Source organism: Podarcis tiliguerta (genome assembly GCF_965153285.1).
Source record: "Podarcis tiliguerta genome assembly, chromosome: 9".
Lineage (NCBI taxonomy): Eukaryota > Metazoa > Chordata > Lepidosauria > Squamata > Lacertidae > Podarcis > Podarcis tiliguerta.
Genome location: NC_139542.1, coordinates 223498 through 245144, shown reverse-complemented (window position 1 = coordinate 245144; position 21647 = coordinate 223498). Strand labels below are relative to the sequence as shown.

Genomic DNA, 21647 nt, shown 5'->3' with positions numbered 1-21647 from the left:
CCTTCCATGACAGCTTGAACATTTAACCCCAAGTCAGGCGGCTCATCTAGCAACAGGATTTCCACCTTGTCAGGGTTAAGTTTCAGCTTGTTTTGTCCAAACAAATTGCAGCTCAAGCTTCTCACTGATTCACCAGGATTGATCGAAATGTGGAGCTGAGTAACATCTGCTTCTGCAGCCCAATCACCCCAGAAGTTTCATGTGGATGAAACGGGGGGGGGGGGGGTGGCGCTAGACTTCATAGGTTTCTCAGCATGGTGCTGATGACAGGCCTTCAATTGTAACAGCAGTAGTAGTACTGTAGGTAGTTTTAAAATTTGTATAATACCCATTGTCCGTAGATCTCAGGGCAGTTCACTCCAGTCCTACTGAGTACTGTTTTTGGGTACAGGAGGCGGGCAGGTGTGGGGGACTCCCTGGTCCTGAATGGGGTAACTGTGCCCCTGAAGGACCAGGTGCGCAGCCTGGGAGTCATTTTGGAATCAGCTGTCCATGGAGGTGCAGGTCCATTCTGTGTCCAGGGCAGCTGTCTGCCAGCTCCATCTGGTACACAGGATGAGACCCTACCTGCCCATGGACTGTCTGGCCAGAGTGGTGCATGCTCTGGTTATCTCCTGCTGGGACTACTGCAATGCACTCTGCATGGGGCTACCTTGGAAGGTGACTCGGAAACTGAAATTAATCCAGAATGCGGCAGCTAAAGTGGTGACTGGGAGCGGCCACAGAGACCACATAACACCGGTCTTGAAAGACCTACATTGGCTCCCAGTATGTTTCCGAGCACAATTCAAAGTGTTGGTGCTGACCTTGAAAGCCCTAAACGGCCTCTGTCCAGTAGACCTGAAGGAGCGTCTCCACCCCCATCGTTCAGCCCGGACACTGAGGTCCAGCACCAAGGGCCTTCTGACGGTTCTCTCCCTGTGAGAAGCCAAGTTACAGGGAATCAGGCAGAGGGCCTTTTCGGTAGTGGCGCCCGCCCTGTGGAATGCCCTCCCACCTGATGTCAAAGAAATAAACAGCTAACTGACTTTTAGAAGACACCTGAAGGCAGCCCTGTTTAGGGAAGTTTTTTAAGTTTGATGTTTTATCTTGGTTTTACTATTCTGTTGGGAGCCGCCCAGAGTGGCTGGGAAAACCCAGCCAGACGGTGGGGTATAAATAATAAATTATTATTATTATAGCTTTGCCTAATGGGCATCTGGCTGGCACTGTGAGGCTGGAGCAGGCAGTCTTTGGCCTGATCCAGCAGGGTCTCCTCATGTCCTTGAGGCTGGGCTTCCTCAGAGCTGGAGAGGAGGACATTTGCCCAGCCTCTAGCGCTGGGCTTTGCACGTGGACTGTGCTTCCATGCCAGGCCCCAAGGAGGCAGGGAAGGAGGGCAGGACCCACAGAGTGAGATGGGGAGAAGCCAGGCATCACTCGGCAGTGTAGTGCGTCCCTGGTGCAGCACCTCCAACACAAGCACCTTCTCCAGGGCCTGGGATGGAGCCAAGGCCGCCTCCCCCCTAGGCCTCCCATTCCCGCCCCCTCATCCATCTCCCTGGGAGCCAGTGTGCATTCCGCCCTTTGGGCTCTTCCAGGCAGACACCACTCATTGTGTCAACCTGCCAAGGAAGGGAAGACGCCTCCTCCTCCTCCTCCTCCTCCTCCTCCTCCTCCTCCTCCCTTCAACCCCCCCCCCCAGCCCTGGACCCAGAGGAGGCACCGAGTGGGCTGCATGGGTGGCTAGCTGACTGTGCCCTTCCTCCCATAAGAGGGCCATGGCCGAGGCTCTCCTGGGCTCTAAGGGGGTTTAGTTTTGTGCCCCTGCCTCCACCAGAAGTGGTTTCAAATGTCTCCATATTGATTCACATATTTGTTTAATAATTTTATATCTTACCTGTCAAAACCAGGAAGGGGGGGGCAGTTAAACGAGTCCTCCAAAATCCCAAGACCCCACCACAGCCTCAAACTAAGGCCAGGACAATGACCGTTGACACAGGCACCAGACATACACAACAACAAAGAGGCTCAGAAAGGCAGTCTATAATATTGTAGCAATAATACCATGAATCGTACTGTTTCCTCTGACTATGCAATATAGGAAACTGTAGAAACTTCAGATAATCGCCAAAATTCAATGGCTTAACCCATTTCCTTGGTTCCAAGGCTAATGGCTCCTCTGGAAGAGGGGAATCCATAATCCCATAAGCATAAGGTCACATACTCCTTCCCCCTCCACAAGGTGTGAACTTAGCCACACAATAGGAGGCAGGAGGCCACCAAGGGCAGCACATACCCCAGGCAGAAACCCATCGGGATGGGGGGTTGAATCCTGATACAAAGGAGAAAGCCTTGGAGCCAGGGGGATGTGTAAATACTCTTATTGTTCTTTGGGGAAGAGGGTGTCGGGAACTGGGGCTATTGACGGGGTGGGTGATGGGCTCATGTTTCTACATGCCAAACACCTCCACTTTGTGACATATTTGTGATGTATCGATGATGCTGTTGAAAAATGTATTATGGGAAATGGGGAGAGGCCTTAAAAGTTCACGCAACCCCATGCTCGGGGTTCCTACTCTTCGTGTGTTTGGGCCTGCTCTCATGCTGGTGAGAGAGACGAAATAGGAAGTTACACTGTTCTTTCCCTCCCAGGAGAAGAGGGGAAATGACATCACTCAGAGCCCTCTCTACCAATTACATTTTCTATGGTCTGAATATCTGCCTTTCAGCAATACAGCACTGTGGTATTGTCATGCTAACCAGGAAGAATGTGCATTTGTTAGGTTTGGCTGCCAATCTCCAACAACAACTGGGATAAAGATCTCCCAGTTAGGTAGGACCAATCCACTAGAGTTCAAGAGCGCCCCCTTCCATTGCAAGCTGCATGGACTCCATTCTCTCCCGAGGAACTTTTCCAGCACCTCAAGTCCAGCTCCAGGTTGCTTTCCGGGCGTCATCGGGTCACTAAGAAAACCTCCTCTGTCATAAGAAAACCTCCTCTGTTCAGTGACAGGGGAGGGAGCAGCAAACTTTAGGAATGTGGTTTTGAAAATACAAAATGCGCCTCCGTCTGCTTCCTTCATTCCAGCGAAACAGGACACTAAGAGGGAGTCATGGAGTCATGTCTGTTTGTCTGTCTATCCACACATACACATTATAAACATATAGTGGGTTTTTGGAAGTTGCCTGTGCGCGCATTCGTTTTATGTGTGGAGATCCGCACACGCTGATCAACGTAGTCTTTGCAGAAAGGCTCTATTCTTGTTATCTTGTTGTCTTCTGCCTGTTCTGCCATTGAGGATTTTTTGGATCATTTTTTGTCAATCACTTTTCTGACCCAGGCAGTTATCTTTCTACAAGGGCCGACATTAATACCGAAATCCAGCATCGTCTGAGTTCTGCAAGCGCGGCTTTCTCCCGACTGAAGTGCAGAGTGTTTGAGGACTGGGACATTCGCAGGGAAACCAAAATGCTTGTTTACAAAGCCATTGTGCTACCAACTTTACTGTGTGTTTTCAAAACATGGACCACTTATAAATGCAGCCTCCAGCTTCTTGAAAGATTCCATCAATGGTGTCTTCGGAATTTTTTTATGTTACTTGGGAAGACAGGTGAACAAACGTTAGTGTATTGGAAGAAGCAAAGATCGCCAGTGTCAAAACCAGGGGCGCCATCATGCCCTCAGGATTGTGGGTGCCAGACGCCACAACGGGGGCATGTGACGTCACAAGGCACACGTCTGTCCCGTCGAAATGCCCATTTTGTTCCTAGATGGTGGACGGTCTCTTGGGGCGGGAATGATGCGAGCATTCAAGGTCGCGGGGGAGGGATGGCGCCTCGGCCTGAGAGCCCAGACTCGAGGCCGGGGCCAAAGGGGGACCTGGAGAAAAAGGAAACCCGCAACCGACTCCCGCTCCATCGGCGCACCCTCGGCTAAAGAGTGCGGGCTCCTTCTTTTCTTCCCCGTCGAGGAAGAGGTTCTCACGCGCTGGAGAAGCGGGTCCCCAGTACGGCTCTCCTACTTGGTTACTCAGTCGCTGCCGTCGGTGCACCGACGGAAGAAAAAGCCAGGGCCCTTTCCTTTGCCCTCGGAGCAGGCCGAAGGGCTGAAGTTGGGCAAATCAGCTGGGGGGCCGGTGAACCCCTCTCCCCTCCCTCACCCCCCGATCTCTCCCCACGCAGGGTGCCGCGACCAGAGGCCGAGTGCAGAAGCTCACCCGACGGCGCCCCCCAAAATCGAAGAGCGCCGGGGATCCCGCTCCTGCGCCAGACTCTCCTCGGGCGGAAGCGGGCCTCTCCTCCCCCCGGGACTCCAGTTGGCAGGTCGGAAGGGGGGCAGCGGACCTGAGCTGGACTGCTGGTCCGACCCTCCGCCGCATTCCTGCCCTCGAGACCCGCCCCACCCCCCGGTTTTCAGCGCCGAACGCGGGAATTTTCTTTCCGCGGGTCGGTATGTTTCTGCTTCTCTTACGAAATCGGGCCGAGTTTCACATTCAATAAATACGAATTTTCTCTTTTAAACCAAACAGTACCTACCGATGTTTTTAATTATGCGTTTGGATTCTTTCCCCTGGTTTTATTATATTTCATATGCTGTAAATCGACTCGATATACAGTACTTTAAAGTGTGGATTAGAAATATTTCAATAAATGGAACAACTTACTTCGGCTGCTGCCTCTCTCCTCTTTCGCTGGCTGCTTAAATGCAGAGTTCAGCTGGACAGAATTCGCTTTCCTTCACCGCCTTCCTGCAAACGGCCCGTTGTACCTGAATCTCCCGGCGCGGCGGATCGGGGCCTGACTGCCGATTCGCCTCCTTACTCTTCGCGCGTCTTCCTTTTCTATCTCATCTGCCCTCGTGTGACTGTGCTCTTTTAATTGAGATGACTTGTGTACAAATTTGGTTTAAAAAAAGAAAAGAAAAAAGTATAAACGTGATATCGTTTTTTTAAAAAAATAAATAAATCTCATTTTTCTTGGCCTGGTGGTCTCCTCCTGTCGCGCAAGTCTGGCTTTCTCGCATTTTTCTGACTGCCGCCTCGGCGGTTTTGTCCTCCTTCTTACATGATCGTTGCTGAAATGGTTTCTACTGTATTCGGTAACCAGAAGCTCCCGGCTCCGGGTCCGCGTCCCCCGGGATCCACGAGAGCCTCTCCAACGCGGGAAAACGCTCAGGGCCGTTCGCTTCGGATCTTATTGTAAACAGAGCGCGGATTAGAGATGCGCCTCCCCGTGAGGGCAGAGATGCTGTTGAATGCCTGTATGTTACTTATATAATATTCTAATCTGTGTAATATGCAATATATATCTTGCTTTGTATATATTGCTTTTAATGCTGTAAACTGCCCTCGGACCTTAACGTGCAGGGCAGGTAGAAAATATGAATAATATAAATAGAGAGATCGACTCAGAGACAAGAAGCCTTTTTCTAGTTAAATGGGACTTAGTCCCTGGGAAGTTAATATCTGGCTGCAGCCTTAAATAGCAACCCTGAGATTGTTTCCCCAGAAGTCCGAACGATTGCAGCCTAAAACGGTCAAAAAACCCACAGCTGCCTTGTCAGGGAACAGCCCCCCGCCTCCCCGATAGAGCCAGGGGGTGTCGGGCCGGCGGCTTTGACCAGGAGAAGGAAGAAAACCGGGATTGGAGGCGCGGGGCCCGGAGGGATGTGCGCCCAGAGACCGACGGGGGGTAATTCATGAATTATTCCAAAGAATTCTCATCCGTTCAATCAACAAGTCGTCATTTTTAAGGGTTTGCGGAAGGAATCCTTCCTTCGGGCAGCTCAGATTCTTCAATGGAGCGCGAGGCAGCGGGACTCTCTCGTCGGGTTTTCCTGGGGTTTTTTGCGCGGTAGAGGACGCGGAATGGTTGCGCGATTCCTCCCACTTCCTTCCAGCTTCTCCGCCCTGCCTCTCCTAGGCTTTCGGTCCTGGCCCCTGCCTGCGCTTACTCGGAGGTAACCCTGCCTGCTTTCATTGCTGGTCCGACGGCGAATCGCGCCCGAATTCCCCCCTCGGGCCTCTTTCTGCGTCTCAGCTTCGGGTGCTTTGCCGAGAAGTGGGTGTCGGGCCGCGGTTTCAGGCCTGCGGAGCGGATTCAAGCGCTTCATTTGGGAAGGCGACCCAAAGGTCAAGACTCTCCCCCGACCGACGCCTGGAAAGGGCAGCGGACCCGACGGGGGACCCGGGGAACAAAGGCTGTCTCGAGGGGCGGGGAGAAAGGGTCCCGCTCCGAACCACACCAGGCGGACGGAGACCCCAGGAGAGACCCCCGAGGGCATCCTCGCCCTTCCCCCCTCCCGCTGTCGGAGTCCGCCTGGAGTGGCCCGGATTCTGCAACCCAATGAAATATTATATTTTATTTTGTGTGGGTGCATTTCTGGCCCGGGTGACCGAAGCGTCAGTTCCCTGGTGTGGCGGCGGGGAAGCACCTCCCCCCACCCTCAGGATCCACCCAGACACCCCTCAACTGGAAGGGCGGGAGGAGGAGGAGGAAGCGCAGCGATTGGGCGGCTTCTTTCTGATATCACCCCGCCCCGCCCCCTCTGGATGTCCGCCTGTCAATCACTGCCAGAGGCCGCCAATCAGAAGGTTGGAGGCAGCGATTTTGGCAGGCGGAGATGGAGACGGGGAGAAAAGTGCCCGTAGCCTCGTGGCCCCTGGCGCTCTCCGGGTATGTCCAGCCGCCGAGCAGAGGCGGCAGCGCGCCCAGCCTCGGGAGAGAGCGCCGCTGCTTCCGCGCCCGTCGGAGGGGCCGCTCGGCCACCCGGCCGCCCCTCATGGGGCCAGCGCGGGGCGATGCGCCCTGGCAGTGAGCTCTGCGAGGCCCGTCCGGGGCGCGCCGTCGGGGAAGGCTCGCTGGAAGGGGCAGCGAGAGCGGAGTGCCCCTGCGCGGACCCGGAGCAGGGCGCCGGCATGCGGCAGCTGAGCCGCCGCTGCTGCTGAGGAGGGCAGGATGGAGCCCTCGGGCCTGGAGCTGCTGGAGGGGACCGTCCACACGCCGCCGCCGCCACCGCCGCCCCAAGAGCCCATCCGCTTCGGCATCGACCAGATCCTCGGCTGTTCGCAGCAACAGCAGCAGCACCACCAAGGCGCTTGCGGAGCTGCCGTCGGGGCCCTCGGGGAGCCCGACTTGGCGCTCTACGGCGGCGGTTACGGAGCAGAATACAACCCGGCCTGCTCGCTGGGTGCTTACGGCCTTCCCAGGGCAGCGGCTGGCGGCAGCGGCGGCGGCGGCGTCATCCGAGTGCCCGCGCACAGGCCGGTACCCTCCGCAGCGGCCCATCCCCAGCCGGCGGGAGCTAGCCTCACCTTTCCCTGGATGGAGAGCAACAGGCGCTTGACCAAGGACCGGATCGCAGGTGAGAACAGCCTCACACGCTGGCAGAGCCCTCCCGCAGACTTGAGGCACCCCCCCCCTCCGCGTCGAGGTCTACCAGAGGGAGCCCGGTGCTCCAGCGCGCGGAGTCTCCCCAGTTCAGCTTTCCTCAGGAGCATAGGGGCCAACTCCCAAGGGTCGAGGGGTCTTCGGGCCCCCAATAAAATATTTGAGGGGGGCGCCCCCCAAAGGTGGTGGACATCGCCATTCAAATAGTGTGCGTGCACCACGTCATGTGATCAGTTATGCAGGGCGGGGCTTACCTCAACCCCCCCCCCCCCGATATTTTATTCCAGTTGGCACCCCTGCCCAGAAGTGCCTGGATCTGAGCCAAGACTTTCTGGGGCTCAGCCCCAAAAGGAAGGTACCGAACCCCGAGGGCTCCCCGCATTCTGGGTCTCTCCTGCCCCAAACCTTTTTAACAACTGAATTCTTCGGAAGGGGCGGGAGAATAGGAGCGCGAGCTTCAGATTTCCGCAATAACTTTCGCCAGGCCGGAGAGGAAGGCTGCAGAGGGGCTTGTCTGGCAAGGCTGTCGGTGGGCCCTTCCCATAAATCTCCGGCTCGCTCTGCAGCACCTCTGCCTCCCCTCGCCCCGCACTGGGAGACCTCTTCGCCTCGCAGTTGGCGGAGACTTTCATAGAATTATAGACTTAGAAGGGAACTCAAGGATCATCTACGAGGCCAACCGCCTTCAAAATAGTTTCGCTTCCAGCTCCACCTCTTGCGCCTTCCGACCGTTCTCTGTGAGTGGGGAGCGGGAGGGGGAAGGTTTGGTCCCGGCTCGCATTGCTGTGAAGATACAGCGGGAGCGAAAGCGGTTTTCCCCTCCCTGCCCTCCTGCCTTGCCAGGAAGAGGGACAAGAGAGGAGGGCGGCGGGCGCGGCCAGGATCTGCCCCTTCACCCGCGGGACTCCCTCCCACCTCGACTCCTTCCTCGGAATTCAGGTTGAGGACGCCCCCACCTTGCGCTGCGCCCTTCTCTCCTGCCGCCGGCAGCCTGGATCTCCTGGGAGGGGTCCCTGCGGCTGCCCCCTGGCGGGATGGGGTCCCCAGAGGTCGTCCAAACGTCTCCGACCTGGGAAATAGGCGAGAGGGATTGGTGAGACTCTTCTCCCAGCTGAGCTGCAGAGACGTCAGATCCCTTCGGTCGGTGATCCCGGGAAGGGCGTCCCCGGAGGGAGACTTCTCCACCGCCGCCCTGATCGAGGCAGGGGGTTGGACTAGATGAACTTTAGGGCTCCCCTCCAGTTTTATAATTCTATGACCAGGCTCGCGCTCCCTCGCTCTGCCCGCAGCCGCCCTGCCGCCTTTCTCCGTCGCCCGGCGCATAGGCCACCCCTACCAGAACCGCACTCCGCCCAAGCGCAAGAAGCCGCGCACCTCCTTCTCCCGGGCGCAGATCTGCGAGCTGGAGAAGCGCTTCCACAGGCAGAAGTACCTGGCATCCGCCGAGCGAGCCGCTTTGGCCAAAGCGCTCAAGATGACCGACGCCCAAGTCAAGACCTGGTTCCAGAACCGCCGCACCAAGTGGAGGTACGAGGCGAGGAGAGAGTGTCGCTGCCGTTGTGATTGTTGTTATGATGATGACGATTTTCATTTATCAGTAGCTTTTTACAGTAGCCTCCCCCCCCCGAAAAAGCCCATAAAAACAATTTAAAACCAGAAAAAATGTAAAATACTCAACAATACAAGATGGTTATCTGGCCATAAATTAATGAGAACTTTAAAGGCTGCAAGCCACGTGATGGGGGAGGGTGCTCAGGAGCCCCGGGAGCCCCACCCTGATTGCAAAGTGGTCCTGAGGATAATAATACCGGCCCACCTCTGAGGGTTGTAAGCGCTAAAAGTGTGGGAGGGGGTGTAGAGAGAGGCCCAGGCAGGTGGGAGGGGACGTCAGGTGGGAGGTTGCCAGAGACACGACCCCTCCCCACCTGCCAGTGTGTTTGCCCAGAGGCGCCCCCCTCCTCCGTTTGCTCCAGGCAGGGCGCCCCCTCCTCACTCGCCCGTCCTTGCCGCTAACGCCCACCCGCTTCCTCCTCTCCCTCTCGCCCGACCCCGCAGGCGGCAGACGGCCGAGGAGCGCGAGGCGGAGCGCCAGCAGGCCAACCGGCTGATGCTGCACCTCCAGCAAGAGGCCTTCCAGACGAGCCTGGGGCAGCCGCTGCAGCAGGACCCGCTCTGCCTGCACAACTCCTCGCTCTTCGCCCTGCAGAACCTGCAGCCCTGGGCCGAGGAGCACAAGGTCACGTCCGTCTCCGGGGCGGCGGCCCTGGTGTGACCGGAGAGCTCAGGGCCTCACGGACTGGCCGAAAAGCCTCTTCCTCACGCGGAGCGCCGCTCGGTGCTGCGACCTCACCCCGGAGAGGCATCACCAGACAGCCGCCCCCTCCTCTGCCCCGCTCCCCCCACCCCGCCGCTAATTTATAGTGACTGGTTCTTTCCACAATAAAATGTCAAAGTCTCTCTCCGGGATCCAATCCAGCTGTTCCTCGGCGGCGGAAAGGTTGTCGCAAGCGCATTGCGTTCTCCTCCCTGAATCACCTGCACTGAGCATTGGGCTTCACAGAATTGTAGAATTGGGAGGGACACCCGAGGGTCATTTAGTCCAACCCCTTGCAATGCAGGGGTCGTAAATCTTCGGCCATCTAACCTCTGCTTAAAAACCTCCAGGGCAGGCGCCACATCTGCTGGGGGTCTGTTCCACTGGCGAGCAGCTCTTACTGGCAGAAAGTTCATCCCATTGGTTAGTCGGAATCTCCTTTATTGCCATTTGAATGGGTTGGTTCAGATGCTCCCCTGGAGCAGCAGAAAGCAAGCTGGCTCCCTCTTCCATCCCTTAGGGATCTGAAGGTGGCCGTCGCATCACCTCTCCCTCTGCTCTTTCCTAAGCTTCTTCTTTGGCGATTACTCTTAGCGAGTAAGATCGTGTTCCATGAGTTTGAAAGGTGTGTCCTTAAGTGACTGCGGAGGAGGCCAGTTCTGCTCTTTTCTAAGCTAAACATACCCAACTCCCTCAACCTTTCCTCATCAGGCTTGGTTTCCAGACCCTTCGTCGTCCTGGTCGCCCTCCTCGGCACACCTTCCAGCTTGCCAATCCCCTTCTGAAACCTGCAGAGAGGGCCCCCTAGCGGAGAACTCGCGCACCCAGAGTGGTCGCTGGAGGTCAAGCTGCGATGAATTGAGTCGGGCAAACTGGCCCCAGGACTGGGGCTGGACCACTCCACGTAGGCCGCCCTCGCCCTGTCCGTGAGGTTTTTGTCCTTGGCCCAACTCGTGACTCGGGCTCAGACCAAGCCGAGCGCGGGTTTCTGAGCAGGCGCGGCGGGACCTGTCCATGGTGCTGGAGGCTCCGCCAGGCCCGAGGGAAGCGGCCTCGCCTTCCTTCTTGCTTCAGAGTCAGAACAAGGGGCAGTGAGGGGCCGCAGGAGAAGAAGACCCCAGAGGTAGGGCCCGAGGGGCCATGAATCTCAAGCCCAAGCAGGCACGGGTCCAACCCCCCAAAGAGCAGTAGGGCGGGAGCTCATGGGATCCTGGTTCCCCTCGTTTGTGGTGCAAACGAGGCTGGGGAGATCTCTAGGTCAGCTGAGGCATTTGAGCGACCCCCTTGTTAAGCGTCTCTTCCCCTTATTGCCCACACGCTGAAGAAGCGAAAGACACACACTCCAGCCCGCCGACTCACGGAAAACTCGGAGGGACCGGTGGCTACCAGCCGCCATGTCTGTGTCTCATCTCCACAGCCGGGGCAGCTCTGCAGCTCTGGCTTGTAGGAAGAGCAGCTGCCGCGACCCGCAAGTGAGCGAGAGGGCTGCTGTCGGGCTTCCTAGTGGGGCTTCGCATTGGCCGCTGCGAGAACAGGATGATGGAGCAGATCCAACTCTAGGGCTCTTCCTCATCTTGTTGTGGTGGTGGTTAAATAATTAATAATAATAATAATAATAATAATAATAATAATAATAATAGAATTTATATACCGCCCTATACCCAGAGGTCTCAGGGCGGTTACACTTTTATCATTGGACGTGGGTCAATGGCACAGTCCCCGCACCCAGCGCGCCCGATCCGGCACATCCAGCTCGTGGTCGGGGCTACGCGGCTGCCACTTCTCTCTTCCCAGCCCGGCTTCCCAGCGAGGTTTCCTGCGGGCCTCGGCTGCCGGCTTCGCCCCAGGGCGGGCCATTGCATTGTCCAGGTGATGAGGGGGCGGGTCAGTAGAACTGACCAGAGGGCCGAGGGCGGCTGAAGGAGGCAGGCAGCCTCCTTCCGCGGCTCGAGAGCGACACCTAAGGGCCCCTCGCATCCCGCCCTGCCCTACTGCCGCGGGTCCACCGCCCTCTGGCGGCGGCCCTGGAGGAGGTGGTCTTCTTGGCTCCCCCTGCCCGCAGTCCCCTCTCAGGCGCTGAGAGAAGCCGCGTGGATGTGACAGCGGCGCTCGGAGGAGAGGGAACCTCCGCCTTCTTCACGCGCTTGATATTTCCCTGAGGATGGGTGGGTGGCAGAAACACGTGCCCGCCCGCGGTCGGCAGGTGTCCTCTCTGAGATGGGGGATCCTAAAAGATTTCTGGCTCCCTCCCGCTCCCATTTCCAGCGCCTTTGCTCCGAGAACCAGCGAATTCTCCTGCCCCTGCTGCAGCGCGCCCTGATTGGCTGCCCGGGCTGCCTCTGCCCCTATATAAAGACGGCCCGTTCTGCCGCAGTTCGCAGTTGGCGCAGAGCTGGGCCGGGAGGGCTAGTGGGTAGCGCGGCAGGGATACCGCGAGGCTCCGATCGCCGCGCTTGGAGGGCAGCTCCGCGTCCTCTGTCCCTCCGGGCGCCACGATGGACTCCGAGGGCTTTGGTTGGCGTAAGCCGTGGGAGGATTACCGCGGCGGCGGCGGCGGCGGGGCGGCGCGCTCCGTCCGAGTTAGCTTCTGCTCGCCGGTGCCGCGGCGCGGGGCTCGCCTCCCGGCCTCCGCGCTCGGCGCCTTGACTGACCCCCTGGAGCGCCTGGACCTGGCGCAGGTGAGCAACCTGAACGCGGAGCTGCTGGGGCTGCGCGCCCAGGAGAAGGAGCAGCTGGTGGACCTCAACGACCGCTTCGCCACCTACATCGAGCGGGTGCGGGACCTGGAGCACCGGAACCGGGCGCTGCTGCTGGAGCTGGAGGCGCTGCGGCGGCAGCAGCGGACCCCGGCGCGGCTGCCGCAGCTCTACCAGCAAGAAGCGCGCGCCCTGCGGGCCCTGCTGGACGCCGAGGCCGGCGACAAGGCGCGCCTGGAGGCAGAGCGCGATCGCCTGCGCCTCACCTGCGGCCAGCTCCGCGAGCGCTGCGCCCAGGAGGCGCGCCGGCGCCTGGACGCCGAGGAGACGCTGAGCCGCGTGCGCCAAGAGGCCGCCCGGGCCGCGCTGGCCACCTGCGACGCCGACGGGGCGGCCGGCTCCCTGCGAGCCGAGCTGGCCTTCCTGCAAAAGCTCCTGGAGGAGGAGCGGGCCGAGCTGGCCGCCCAAGCCGAGCTGGCCGCGGCCACCCGGGTGGCGGTGGAGGGCGCCCCGGGGGCGGCGGGGGCGGCTGCTCGGCCCGACATCTCCGCCGCGCTGCGGGACATCCGCTCCCAGTACGAGAGCCTGGCGGCGAAGAACATGCAGGCGGCGGAGGAGTGGTACCGCTCCAAGTTCGCCTCCGTGGCCGAGCTGGCCAGCCGCAACCAGGAGGCCGTGCGCAGCATCCGCCAGGAGACCGTCGAGTACCGGCGACTGCTGCAGAGCCGCTCGGCGGAGATCGAGACCTTGCGCGGCGCCATCGACTCCCTCCACAAGCAGCTGGAGAGCCTGGAGGGCCAGCAGGGAGCCGAGGTGGCCCGCTGCCAGGTAAGGCCGGGAGGGTTGGGGGGCCGCCGCTCTCGTCTCCAAGCCCGCGGGTCACGATGCGCCTCTCCCGCTGCGGCGGGGCTCCGGCTGGCGCTCTTCCTGCTCTCGGCGCCTGCCCTGGGGTCCTTCCAGGGGAAGAGAAAGCGGCGACTTGACCCCCATCTCCGCCGGAAGGGCTGGGAACCCTGCTCATCTGTCAGGGGGGGGGGGGGGCTCCATATGTCTGACGCTTGGGATGCTGGGAGATGGAGTCCTAGCAGCATCTAGAGGGCGCCATGTTGGCAACTCTAGAAGGGCTCCCCCTCTGCTGCCTCCTCCGAATTCAGCCTCGCTAGCGCCAAAATCTCCAGCCAGCACAATTCTGCGGGGCATTTTAAAGCTGTCGATGACATGAACGTCTCGGAGGAAAGGTTTGAACAGTCAGTCCAAGATGGCTCCCAGGTCCTCCTTCCAGGAGCCCTTGGGGGTGCTCTTGTCTTCCAGGCAGCTTCTCTTCTCTGCCCCCCCGCTTCTTCTGTCCCTCTGTCTCCCTTGCTGCACATCAGATTCATGGATGGGGAGGGGGCTCCTTATGCCAGACTCCTGTTCAGTGTCTCTGGCGGTTCTTAGGTCCTTGCCCAGTTTCTTTTAGCGTTCTTCTTTCTCCAGGTCTCAGAGTTTGGTGAAGGTGCGGGGGGGGGGTCCTTCTCCTGCCTCCACTCGCCTCTTCTTCAGTATAAGTCCTGCTCCTGCCCTTGCGTGATGGGAGGGCATGGGAATGGCACTGCCTCTGTGGACTGGCTTGTTCAGGGCGGGCAGGCAGAGGTGCCCTGGCAGGATGGCCCCGAAACCACTTACAGCTCCTCTATTATTAATAGGCAGATTGATTTAATGATGAAGGCCTGCCAGGTTAAACCTCCCATGTGTAGCAGATTAAGTGGCTATTAGGTTAGGAATTGGCTGGCTTTGAATGCCCCCCCCCCTTCCTGCAATGCTGCCTGGGCTTCTGTACCTTCATTTAACATTTAAATTGCCTGGCATGAAATGCCCAGCCAAGGTGAGAAATGAGAGGCTAGTTTGGCTGAAATTAAAATCTCCCACAGGACCTGGAGGAAAGAAGAGCGGCTGAGCCGGCAAAGAGGCAGAAATCAGAAGGTCAGGCAGAAATCAGAAAGTCGGGGCAGGTGGTTGTGTGTGGTGGGGGGAGGTCAAGGGGAGAAATGAGGTCAAGGGGAGAAATGAGGTCAAGGGGAGAAATGAGGCCGGGAGGTCTCCCACATATCCTGGAGTCAAGGGAATTAGATGACCCTGGGGGTCCCTTCTAACTCTACGATTCTGTGTTTATGGGAGTGCAAGAGGCCGGCGTCTCCCCCCCACCCTTCCTTCTTCAGGGTGGTGGGCTGGTGGTGTTAACGGAGAAATCTGAGGGCTCCCTTGGACAAGAAACAAGGACATCAGCCAGGAATACCAGAGCAAAACAGCAGCCAGTAGGCTTGATCCTTATTGAAGACTGTCACAACAGGACTGCCACCTGCCAAAAGGTGGAACAAGATGGAAGCCCCAACAAAAGAGCCCCCAAACTTTTATTAGCTGCTGTAATCCCCATGTTACACCCCCCCCCAAAGTACATCACTCATACATCATGGTTACATCATGAAAGGGCAGGTCTGGTGGCAGGAATCTGAGCATCCTGGACCCTGCCCCATGGTTCCCCTTGCCCTCCACCAAACGCCCATCAAGTGAAACAAAAGATATATTTACATTTCCCTGTTTCCCAGCCCAGTTCATCCCACCCTTTTGTCTCCATCTGGGTTTGTTATTTCTGGAATGGCTACCTGTCTGGCACTCAGGTAACAGGAGGCCAGGGATTATCACTCAGGCAGAGGGGCTGCTGAGTAGCTAAGCTCACAGGTCTAGATGAATTTCTGAAGTTTCCCCTGTGAGCCAGTACAGAGATACATTGATCAGTGAATTCTTACATTTGGTATTGTGCAGCAAAGGCCCTTTGAATAGATAGGAAGAAACTGTGATGAAGTGTTTTGTGGGGACAAATTACAAAAGTCACAAAAGGGATTGTGCTGATTTTGGGAGTGGGCTGCATGTGCATGATATCTGCTGGAGGGGCAGCCCCCCCCCCCCACCTATAGATAAATTCCTGCAACAGTGGTGATCTCTCTGGAGAAGGTGGTCCTGGCAGCCTTGCAGGAATGGGGAAAGAGAAACTCTTGCTTCCAGCTGTAGTTCAGGGCTGTGTGTGGGAGAGCGGGAGAGGCGGGGACTTTTGTTCTTTCAGGAGGTGGCTCTCATCAGTTCCCTTTTCCCTTGACCCCACCCCCAGGAGAGAGTGGCAGAACTGGAGCAGGAGATCTCGGAAGCCAAGGAAGAAATGGCTCGCTACATGCGTGAATACCAGGAGCTGCTGAACGTCAAGATGGCCCTGGACATAGAGATTGCTGCATACAGGTAAGGGTTGCAGGAGTCCCACCCCCACCTGCCCCCAGCAGGCACCTCCGTGCTTGAGGCTGCAGGGCTGGGTGCTCCTTGACTCCCTGGGTGTCCCATGCCTTTGCCCACCTGTGTATGAGCGGCAGTAAAATATGCTCTCCGTTATGGCAAACGGAGAAAGTGTCATGTGTTCTACTCAATATTGATCCAGAGCAGAACTCCAACGTATAGTTATCAGAGCAAAAACTTAAGCACGTTGCAGGGTTCCCAAAAAACAGACCAGAGGCAATGAATATTTCATCCAGCAGACCTTTACTGCTAGTAAATGAGCACAGTGGTCACAAATCCATATACATTCAGGACTGGCACTGTCCATAAGAAATCCAGTTGCAGCAAACTTAACTTACAATAACTTATAAGAAGACTAAACCTTAACAGTAAGCATACTATATACAGAACACCACACAGAACAAGAGAGACAGAAAGAGCAAGTGAAACCCCGGTTTTCTGGCCTTACTATTATGGTCAGCATGACCTTGACAGAAAAAGATAACGGGACCAGTTTAAGCCAGCTTCTGTTCTCAGCTTCTCTGAAGCAATAACCCAAACATCATGAACCTTCTGCTTGTTTCTTTCACACAGAGAAGCTTCCAGGACCCTCTTGAATTAATTAGAATAGGAAATATCTAATAGGGCAGTCAAATTGTTCCAAGAAGGCTGAATCTGGTTCCCGTCTCCTTCCTTCTGTGCGCCAAAGTTTAAAACAGCCTCAAATGGTGCACTTAATAAGCGACTGGAGTTCTTCTGTCCCTGAACCCCAAAATAAGCTCCGGCCTACTCTGTATACAATCTAGAATCCTTTGCATTCAGAGCTTGTGTTCTGTGGCTGAGCTCCTTGTCCGAGGCTGAGGTGTAGTAAACCCCTTTGCCCCCCCTCTTTCTTTTTCAGGAAACTCCTGGAAGGGGAGGAGATGTGGTGGACCTCTTCTTCCTCCTTGCCACCCCTGATGAAGTGACAGATGGTTCTGTCGGGAGCAAAGGAACCTCCTCTGATGACCACCCTCCTTCTCGCCCTCGCCCCTTGAACCTTCCTGCCTCCCCATCAAGTTGCTTGCGCCCTCATTGGCTGGGCTGGTGCCCAGCTGGCCTTGGAACTGGGCCTCCCCCATGGCTCTAGGGAGGGTGGAGGAGCCGGTCCCCCAGGCCAGCCTCACCCCCTGCTCATCCGGCTCTGCTCTTTTCATCCACCATGAGATGCCTCTCTCTCTCTCTCTCTCTCTCTCTCTCTCTCTCTCTCTGTGTGTGTGTGTGTGTGTGTGTGTGAGTGTGACCCTCCTGGCTCCAGAGGCAGCCCCTTCCCCTGCAGTGAGGCTGCCTCCCCCCCACTTTTGAGCCCCTCACCTTTGGAGGATAATAAGCAGGAAACAAGCAGCCTTGCACCTGAAATTGGGTGCAGGGCGGAGGGGTCTTATGTTTTGTACTACTTAATTAATGTGTTTTCAGCAAGGTCTGGGCTAATTGGGATGCATAGTGGGGGGGCGGCTGTGTCAGGGTCGGGGCTGCCTCCTTGCATTAGCTGGGCGAAGGGGTCTCTGTAAGAGGAAGGGGCTGCACTGCTGCTCCCCCTTTGAGGGCTGCATGGCTCCCCCCCAGTGCCTGTGGATGGAGTCAGTGTGGACGCCATGGGGACTGTGGAACAGGGCCAGTAGGGGCTTCCCAGAATTGGGATGGGGGGGGGCTAGCAGGGCTTCCAGGAAAAGAAGGGCATTTAATTATTCAGAATATTTCATATGTGTGGGTTCAGAGTTGAGGGTGGAGTACTGGTCCCCCCCCCCCGCCATTAGCCAAGGGCTTAATCCAGCCCAGCTCTTTGGTCCAAAAGGCTCTCAGAACTGGTCACAAATCTGTAAACAAACAAAAAACCAATACAGTCTCTCTCTGCCTTCAGGTTTATAATCTAAGAAACACAACAAAAAAGGGAAGAGGACAGAAACACACAGTTTTCATTTTGCAGAATGTGTAAAATGTGTTGGTGAAAGTGGCTCACCTGCTAAAGGGGTTTTGAGACTGAGAAACACGGCACAGATTGTTCTTAAGAGGGAACCCCCACCTTTAAAAAGCCCTTCCTCAGACTGAGGATTGCTCCTGGGAGCCAAAGGTTTGAGAAAAGGGAGTTTTCAACACTTGCTGTTCTTTCTAAGTTGGAAGCAGCTGCTCCTACCCCTGAATATGTGCATGGGGCAGATATAGGGTGGTATAATAATAATAATAATAATAATAATAATAATAATAATAATATCCTGTGATTGCCCTTCCCCTCCCCTCTCCTGAACTTGGAATAAACAGCCCCACCTCCGCCCAGTTCTCCTTCGAGATCAGTGGGGGGGGTGACCCCATGGCCCCCTCCCCTGCTCAAGCACTGTGCCCTGGGAAACCAGAGCCTCAAATATAAACACGCACCCTGGCCCCCTCCGGATACTGGGGGGTGAAACTGCACGCAATGACCCCCCACAGCCCCCTCCCAGGCAATGCAGCCGGGGCTGAGGGAGAGATGCTGCCTGCTCCCCAGACCGCCCTGTTTGGGGCTGTGTCCTTAGAAGCACCCCAATAGCGGGGGTGCTCTGGGAAGGCTGCAGCCCCCCACCCTTGGGATGAGAAGCTGCCCTCTATTCCCACAATGTCCCCCCACCTGCCAGCAGACCAGTGAGGCTGCAGCCTCCTAACGCGGGGGGGGGGTGAGGATGTAGCTGTTTGGGGAACCTGCAAGGTCCCTTAGCCCCTTCCTCTGCTGACCCTGGCAGGGTGAGGAGAGCTCCCCTTTGTTTTCTCTCTCCCCCCCCCCAGGCTGACCTTCCACAGGGAAACCCAGTTCCCTGCACAGGAAGCTTGCAAACCTGGATACAGCGTTCCCACCCCACCTCACCCCTTTCCTCAATAACGTGTGCTGGGGGCAGGATTTGCAGTGGTCCTAAAGGCCCCTGCCTCTTCCATTCCCATCCCTGAGGCGCTCCCAAAGTAAAGGAAGGATTGGACTCTGATGATAAGAATACACACAGAGGCTTGAACCAGCAAGACTCTGGGAAGAGTGCGTATGAAAATAACTCCTGTCCACCCTCCGGCCCAGGTCGTTTTATTCACAAAAGAACTTTTTACACAGTGTTCGTAAGAACCAATCAGATTTCCTCTGAGCATTTTAAAAAACCCCACGTGGGACAAAGTTAAAGTTAAAACTACAAAGAGCTAATTTCCTACTTGAGCATGCATATGCAATTAAGAGTAAACAAAAGAGGAAGCGAAGAGGAATGTTTTTAGGAAGGTCATAAACAGGAGAGGGCGGAAGGATGGCAAGGAACGAGTATTCACCATCCCCTTGTGAACTCTCTTCCTGGCCTCTAAGATCTATCTAAAGATTAAACTACATCAAGGTAACCTACTGTCTTTATGTACTGAGGAAGCCTGAGGAAGCAACTGGCAGCTGGGCTGTGTACGTGTCAAGCAAGAGAAATAGGACAGGGAAGCAGAGGCGTGGATTGATGAAAAATCATATCAAAATGGCTCAAACCCAGTCAACGCAATGCTTTCATTGCTGGCACAAATGGCTTGCTCCATATTTTTTCTAATTCCTCATAGCAATCCCACCTGATCACTACACATCCCCTGCTGTCAAGGAACCCCCTCCCACTCCTTAGGGGCTGCTTCTGGCTCAAGACCCTCTTTTCCTGGGGTCTCCCTTCTCCAAAGCACTTTCTGCACACTCATCCCCCCCCCCCACTTTTGGCTTTTGTTGCCCCACTTGTGGGCTCCCTCATCTGGTCAGCCACTGTGAGAACAGGGTGCTGGGCTGTAGGGATGGGCCTCCTTGGAAAAATGGGGGGGCCTCTAAGAATTGCTGTGGAGATCCAAGCAAAGGATCTGGATTACGGGAAAGGGGGTGCTTTATTGTTGTGGTTGTTATCAATATCAATATTAAGTTACAGGTAGGTAGCCGTGTTGGTCTGCTGTAGCACCTTAGAGACCAACTAAGTTTGTCATTGGTATGAGCTTTCGTGCTACTGGAAGGGATTTTTTTTTATTTTGTTATATAATTTTTCTGTTGGTCCAGGAAGGGAGCGAGCAAGGAAAGGGAAAGGCCACCGGCAACACAGCACAGCTCCCCTGCCCCCCCCCCCAGTATCGAGCCAGAAGTAGCGAGGAAGGGAGTGGCATATATATATATATATATATATATATATATATATATATATGATCTTCCTTTTTCCCCTTCTTCCTCCTCCAATTTTAAAGGTGCGGCTTATATTCAGGCCAATAGGTAATATAAACACCACAAAATACATAATAAAAACCAAAAACGAGAAACCCAATAATCCTTCAACACATTTTAAGAGGGCATAATTAGGTGGGGGAGGGAATTTGTCAGAGGTGGGCTGTGGGAGGCAGGTGGGGCTCTTTTTGCACAATGGAGGGGGAGGTGAAGCTAAACACAAAGGGCAGGGAATTAAGACCCCCCCACACACACAATACACACACACACACACACACACACACACACAGAGGCAGGATCAGGCCTGCAGTCCCCTTCGCTTCACCAGCTGCTCCCATTTTATGTCTGTGACAGAATCGGATCAATAAATATTTGTGAAATTATGTGTGCCTGAGGCTCTTGAACCCGAGGTTTGAGGGGGAGGTGAAAGAGTGGAGGGGTCATTGGCTCATCTAACCCAGTGTCGCCTACACTGTCAGGCAGCAGCTTCCCAGGGTTTCATAGAATCCCTGGAAATCCCCCCCCCCCCGTCATCTAGTCCACTGCACTTCCCTGGAAACTGTACAAGTCTATGATTCTATTTCATTGGAGGTTTTAAAGCAGAGCTTGGAGGACCATCTGTCAGGGGTTCTATAGCTGCGATTCCTGGATTTCTGGGTGTTGATGTCCCTTGGGATCTCTTCTAACTATGATTCTTAGGCACTTGGTCTCCCCAGTTCTCTGGAGGAACTTGCCCAGTGTCTGCATTGCGGACAAGATCAAATCTTCAGGGTGCCTCCTGAAGATTCAATTCAATGTTTGAAGACTGAACAATTCAAAGTGTTGGCGTTGACCTTTCAAGCCCTAAATGCCCTCAGTCCAGTATCCCTGAAGGAGTGTCTCCACCTCCATCGTTCTGCCCGGACACTGAGGTCCAGTGCCAAGGGCCTTCTGGCGGTTCCCTCATTGTGAGAAGCAAAGTCACAGGGAACCAGGCAGAGGGCCTTCTCGGTGGTGGCACCTGCCCTGTGGAACGCCCTCCCATCAGCTGTCAAGGGAATTAACAACTATCTGATGTTTAGAAGACATCTGAAGGCAGCCTGTTTAGGGAAGGTTTTAATGTTTAATAGACTATTTTAATATTCTGTTGAAAGCTGCACAGAGTGGCTGGGGAAACCCAGCCAGATGTGCAGGGTATAAATAATTTATTTTTATTATTATTATTATTATTATTATTATTATTATTATTATTATTATATTAATTAATTTTCTGCTGAGGGGCTCCCGTCCCCACAAACCACAGCAGCCCAGCCCTGGAGAGAGTGTGGCCCTCAAGAGCTTCTCTTGCTGCCACACCGTGTGGGAGATGCCTCTGTTGCTCAGGCTTGGCTTCAGGTGGTTTTTCTGCTGCTGCTCCAGCAGCAGCAAATAAATTCCCTACGCTCTGAGCAGGTACAAAGTTACCCAAGGCCAGGCTAGTTTTTTTGGCACTGCAAACTTCAAGTCCTCCATCCCCTCCTTTGCAGTAAAAATACAAAAGAATCCATTAATTGGCTGCTGGCCACAGTGGCGTAGCGTGGGTTGTCAGCACCCGGGGCAAGGCAAGTAATTTGCACCCCCTAACCCGTGGATTTGTGCCCCCTAACCCTAACCCCCAGATGTTGCGCCCGGTGCAGCCGGCCTCCCCTGCACCCCCCACGCTACGCCACTGGCTAGCCAGGGACTGCTCTTTCTGCAGACCAGCTGAAGTGGTCCCCTCTTCTCTCCCTCTGGC

At 55.8% G+C, this 21647-nt stretch overlaps 2 protein-coding genes across 2 annotated transcripts; both read left to right on the top strand.

Annotated features, from left to right (window-relative positions):
* The first annotated feature begins 6908 nt into the window (after positions 1–6908).
* Positions 6909–9646, top strand: TLX2 (T cell leukemia homeobox 2). The gene is made up of 3 exons (XM_083456739.1): positions 6909–7345; positions 8661–8898; positions 9427–9646. The coding sequence occupies exons 1-3, from the start codon at positions 6940–6942 to the stop codon at positions 9641–9643; spliced, it is 861 nt and encodes a 286-aa protein (XP_083312865.1). The 5' UTR covers positions 6909–6939; the 3' UTR covers positions 9644–9646.
* A 2416-nt stretch (positions 9647–12062) lies between these two features.
* On the top strand, positions 12063–17610 carry LOC310685510 (alpha-internexin-like). Its single transcript, XM_083457750.1, has 3 exons — positions 12063–13209; positions 15527–15651; positions 16583–17610. The coding sequence occupies exons 1-3, from the start codon at positions 12181–12183 to the stop codon at positions 16647–16649; spliced, it is 1221 nt and encodes a 406-aa protein (XP_083313876.1). The 5' UTR covers positions 12063–12180; the 3' UTR covers positions 16650–17610.
* The last annotated feature ends 4037 nt before the right edge of the window (positions 17611–21647 follow it).

Bases quoted from the DNA above. Each gene is read 5' to 3' on its own strand.
- TLX2 (XM_083456739.1), top strand. From the start codon at position 6,940: ATGGAGCCCTCGGGCCTGGAGCTGCTGGAGGGGACCGTCCACACGCCG. The intron at 7,346-8,660 runs GTGAGAACAGCC...CTCTGCCCGCAG, and splicing joins GACCAAGGACCGGATCGCAG to CCGCCCTGCCGCCTTTCTCC. The intron at 8,899-9,426 runs GTACGAGGCGAG...CCGACCCCGCAG, and splicing joins AACCGCCGCACCAAGTGGAG to GCGGCAGACGGCCGAGGAGC.
- LOC310685510 (XM_083457750.1), top strand. From the start codon at position 12,181: ATGGACTCCGAGGGCTTTGGTTGGCGTAAGCCGTGGGAGGATTACCGC. The intron at 13,210-15,526 runs GTAAGGCCGGGA...CCCCACCCCCAG, and splicing joins CCGAGGTGGCCCGCTGCCAG to GAGAGAGTGGCAGAACTGGA. The intron at 15,652-16,582 runs GTAAGGGTTGCA...TTTCTTTTTCAG, and splicing joins ATAGAGATTGCTGCATACAG to GAAACTCCTGGAAGGGGAGG.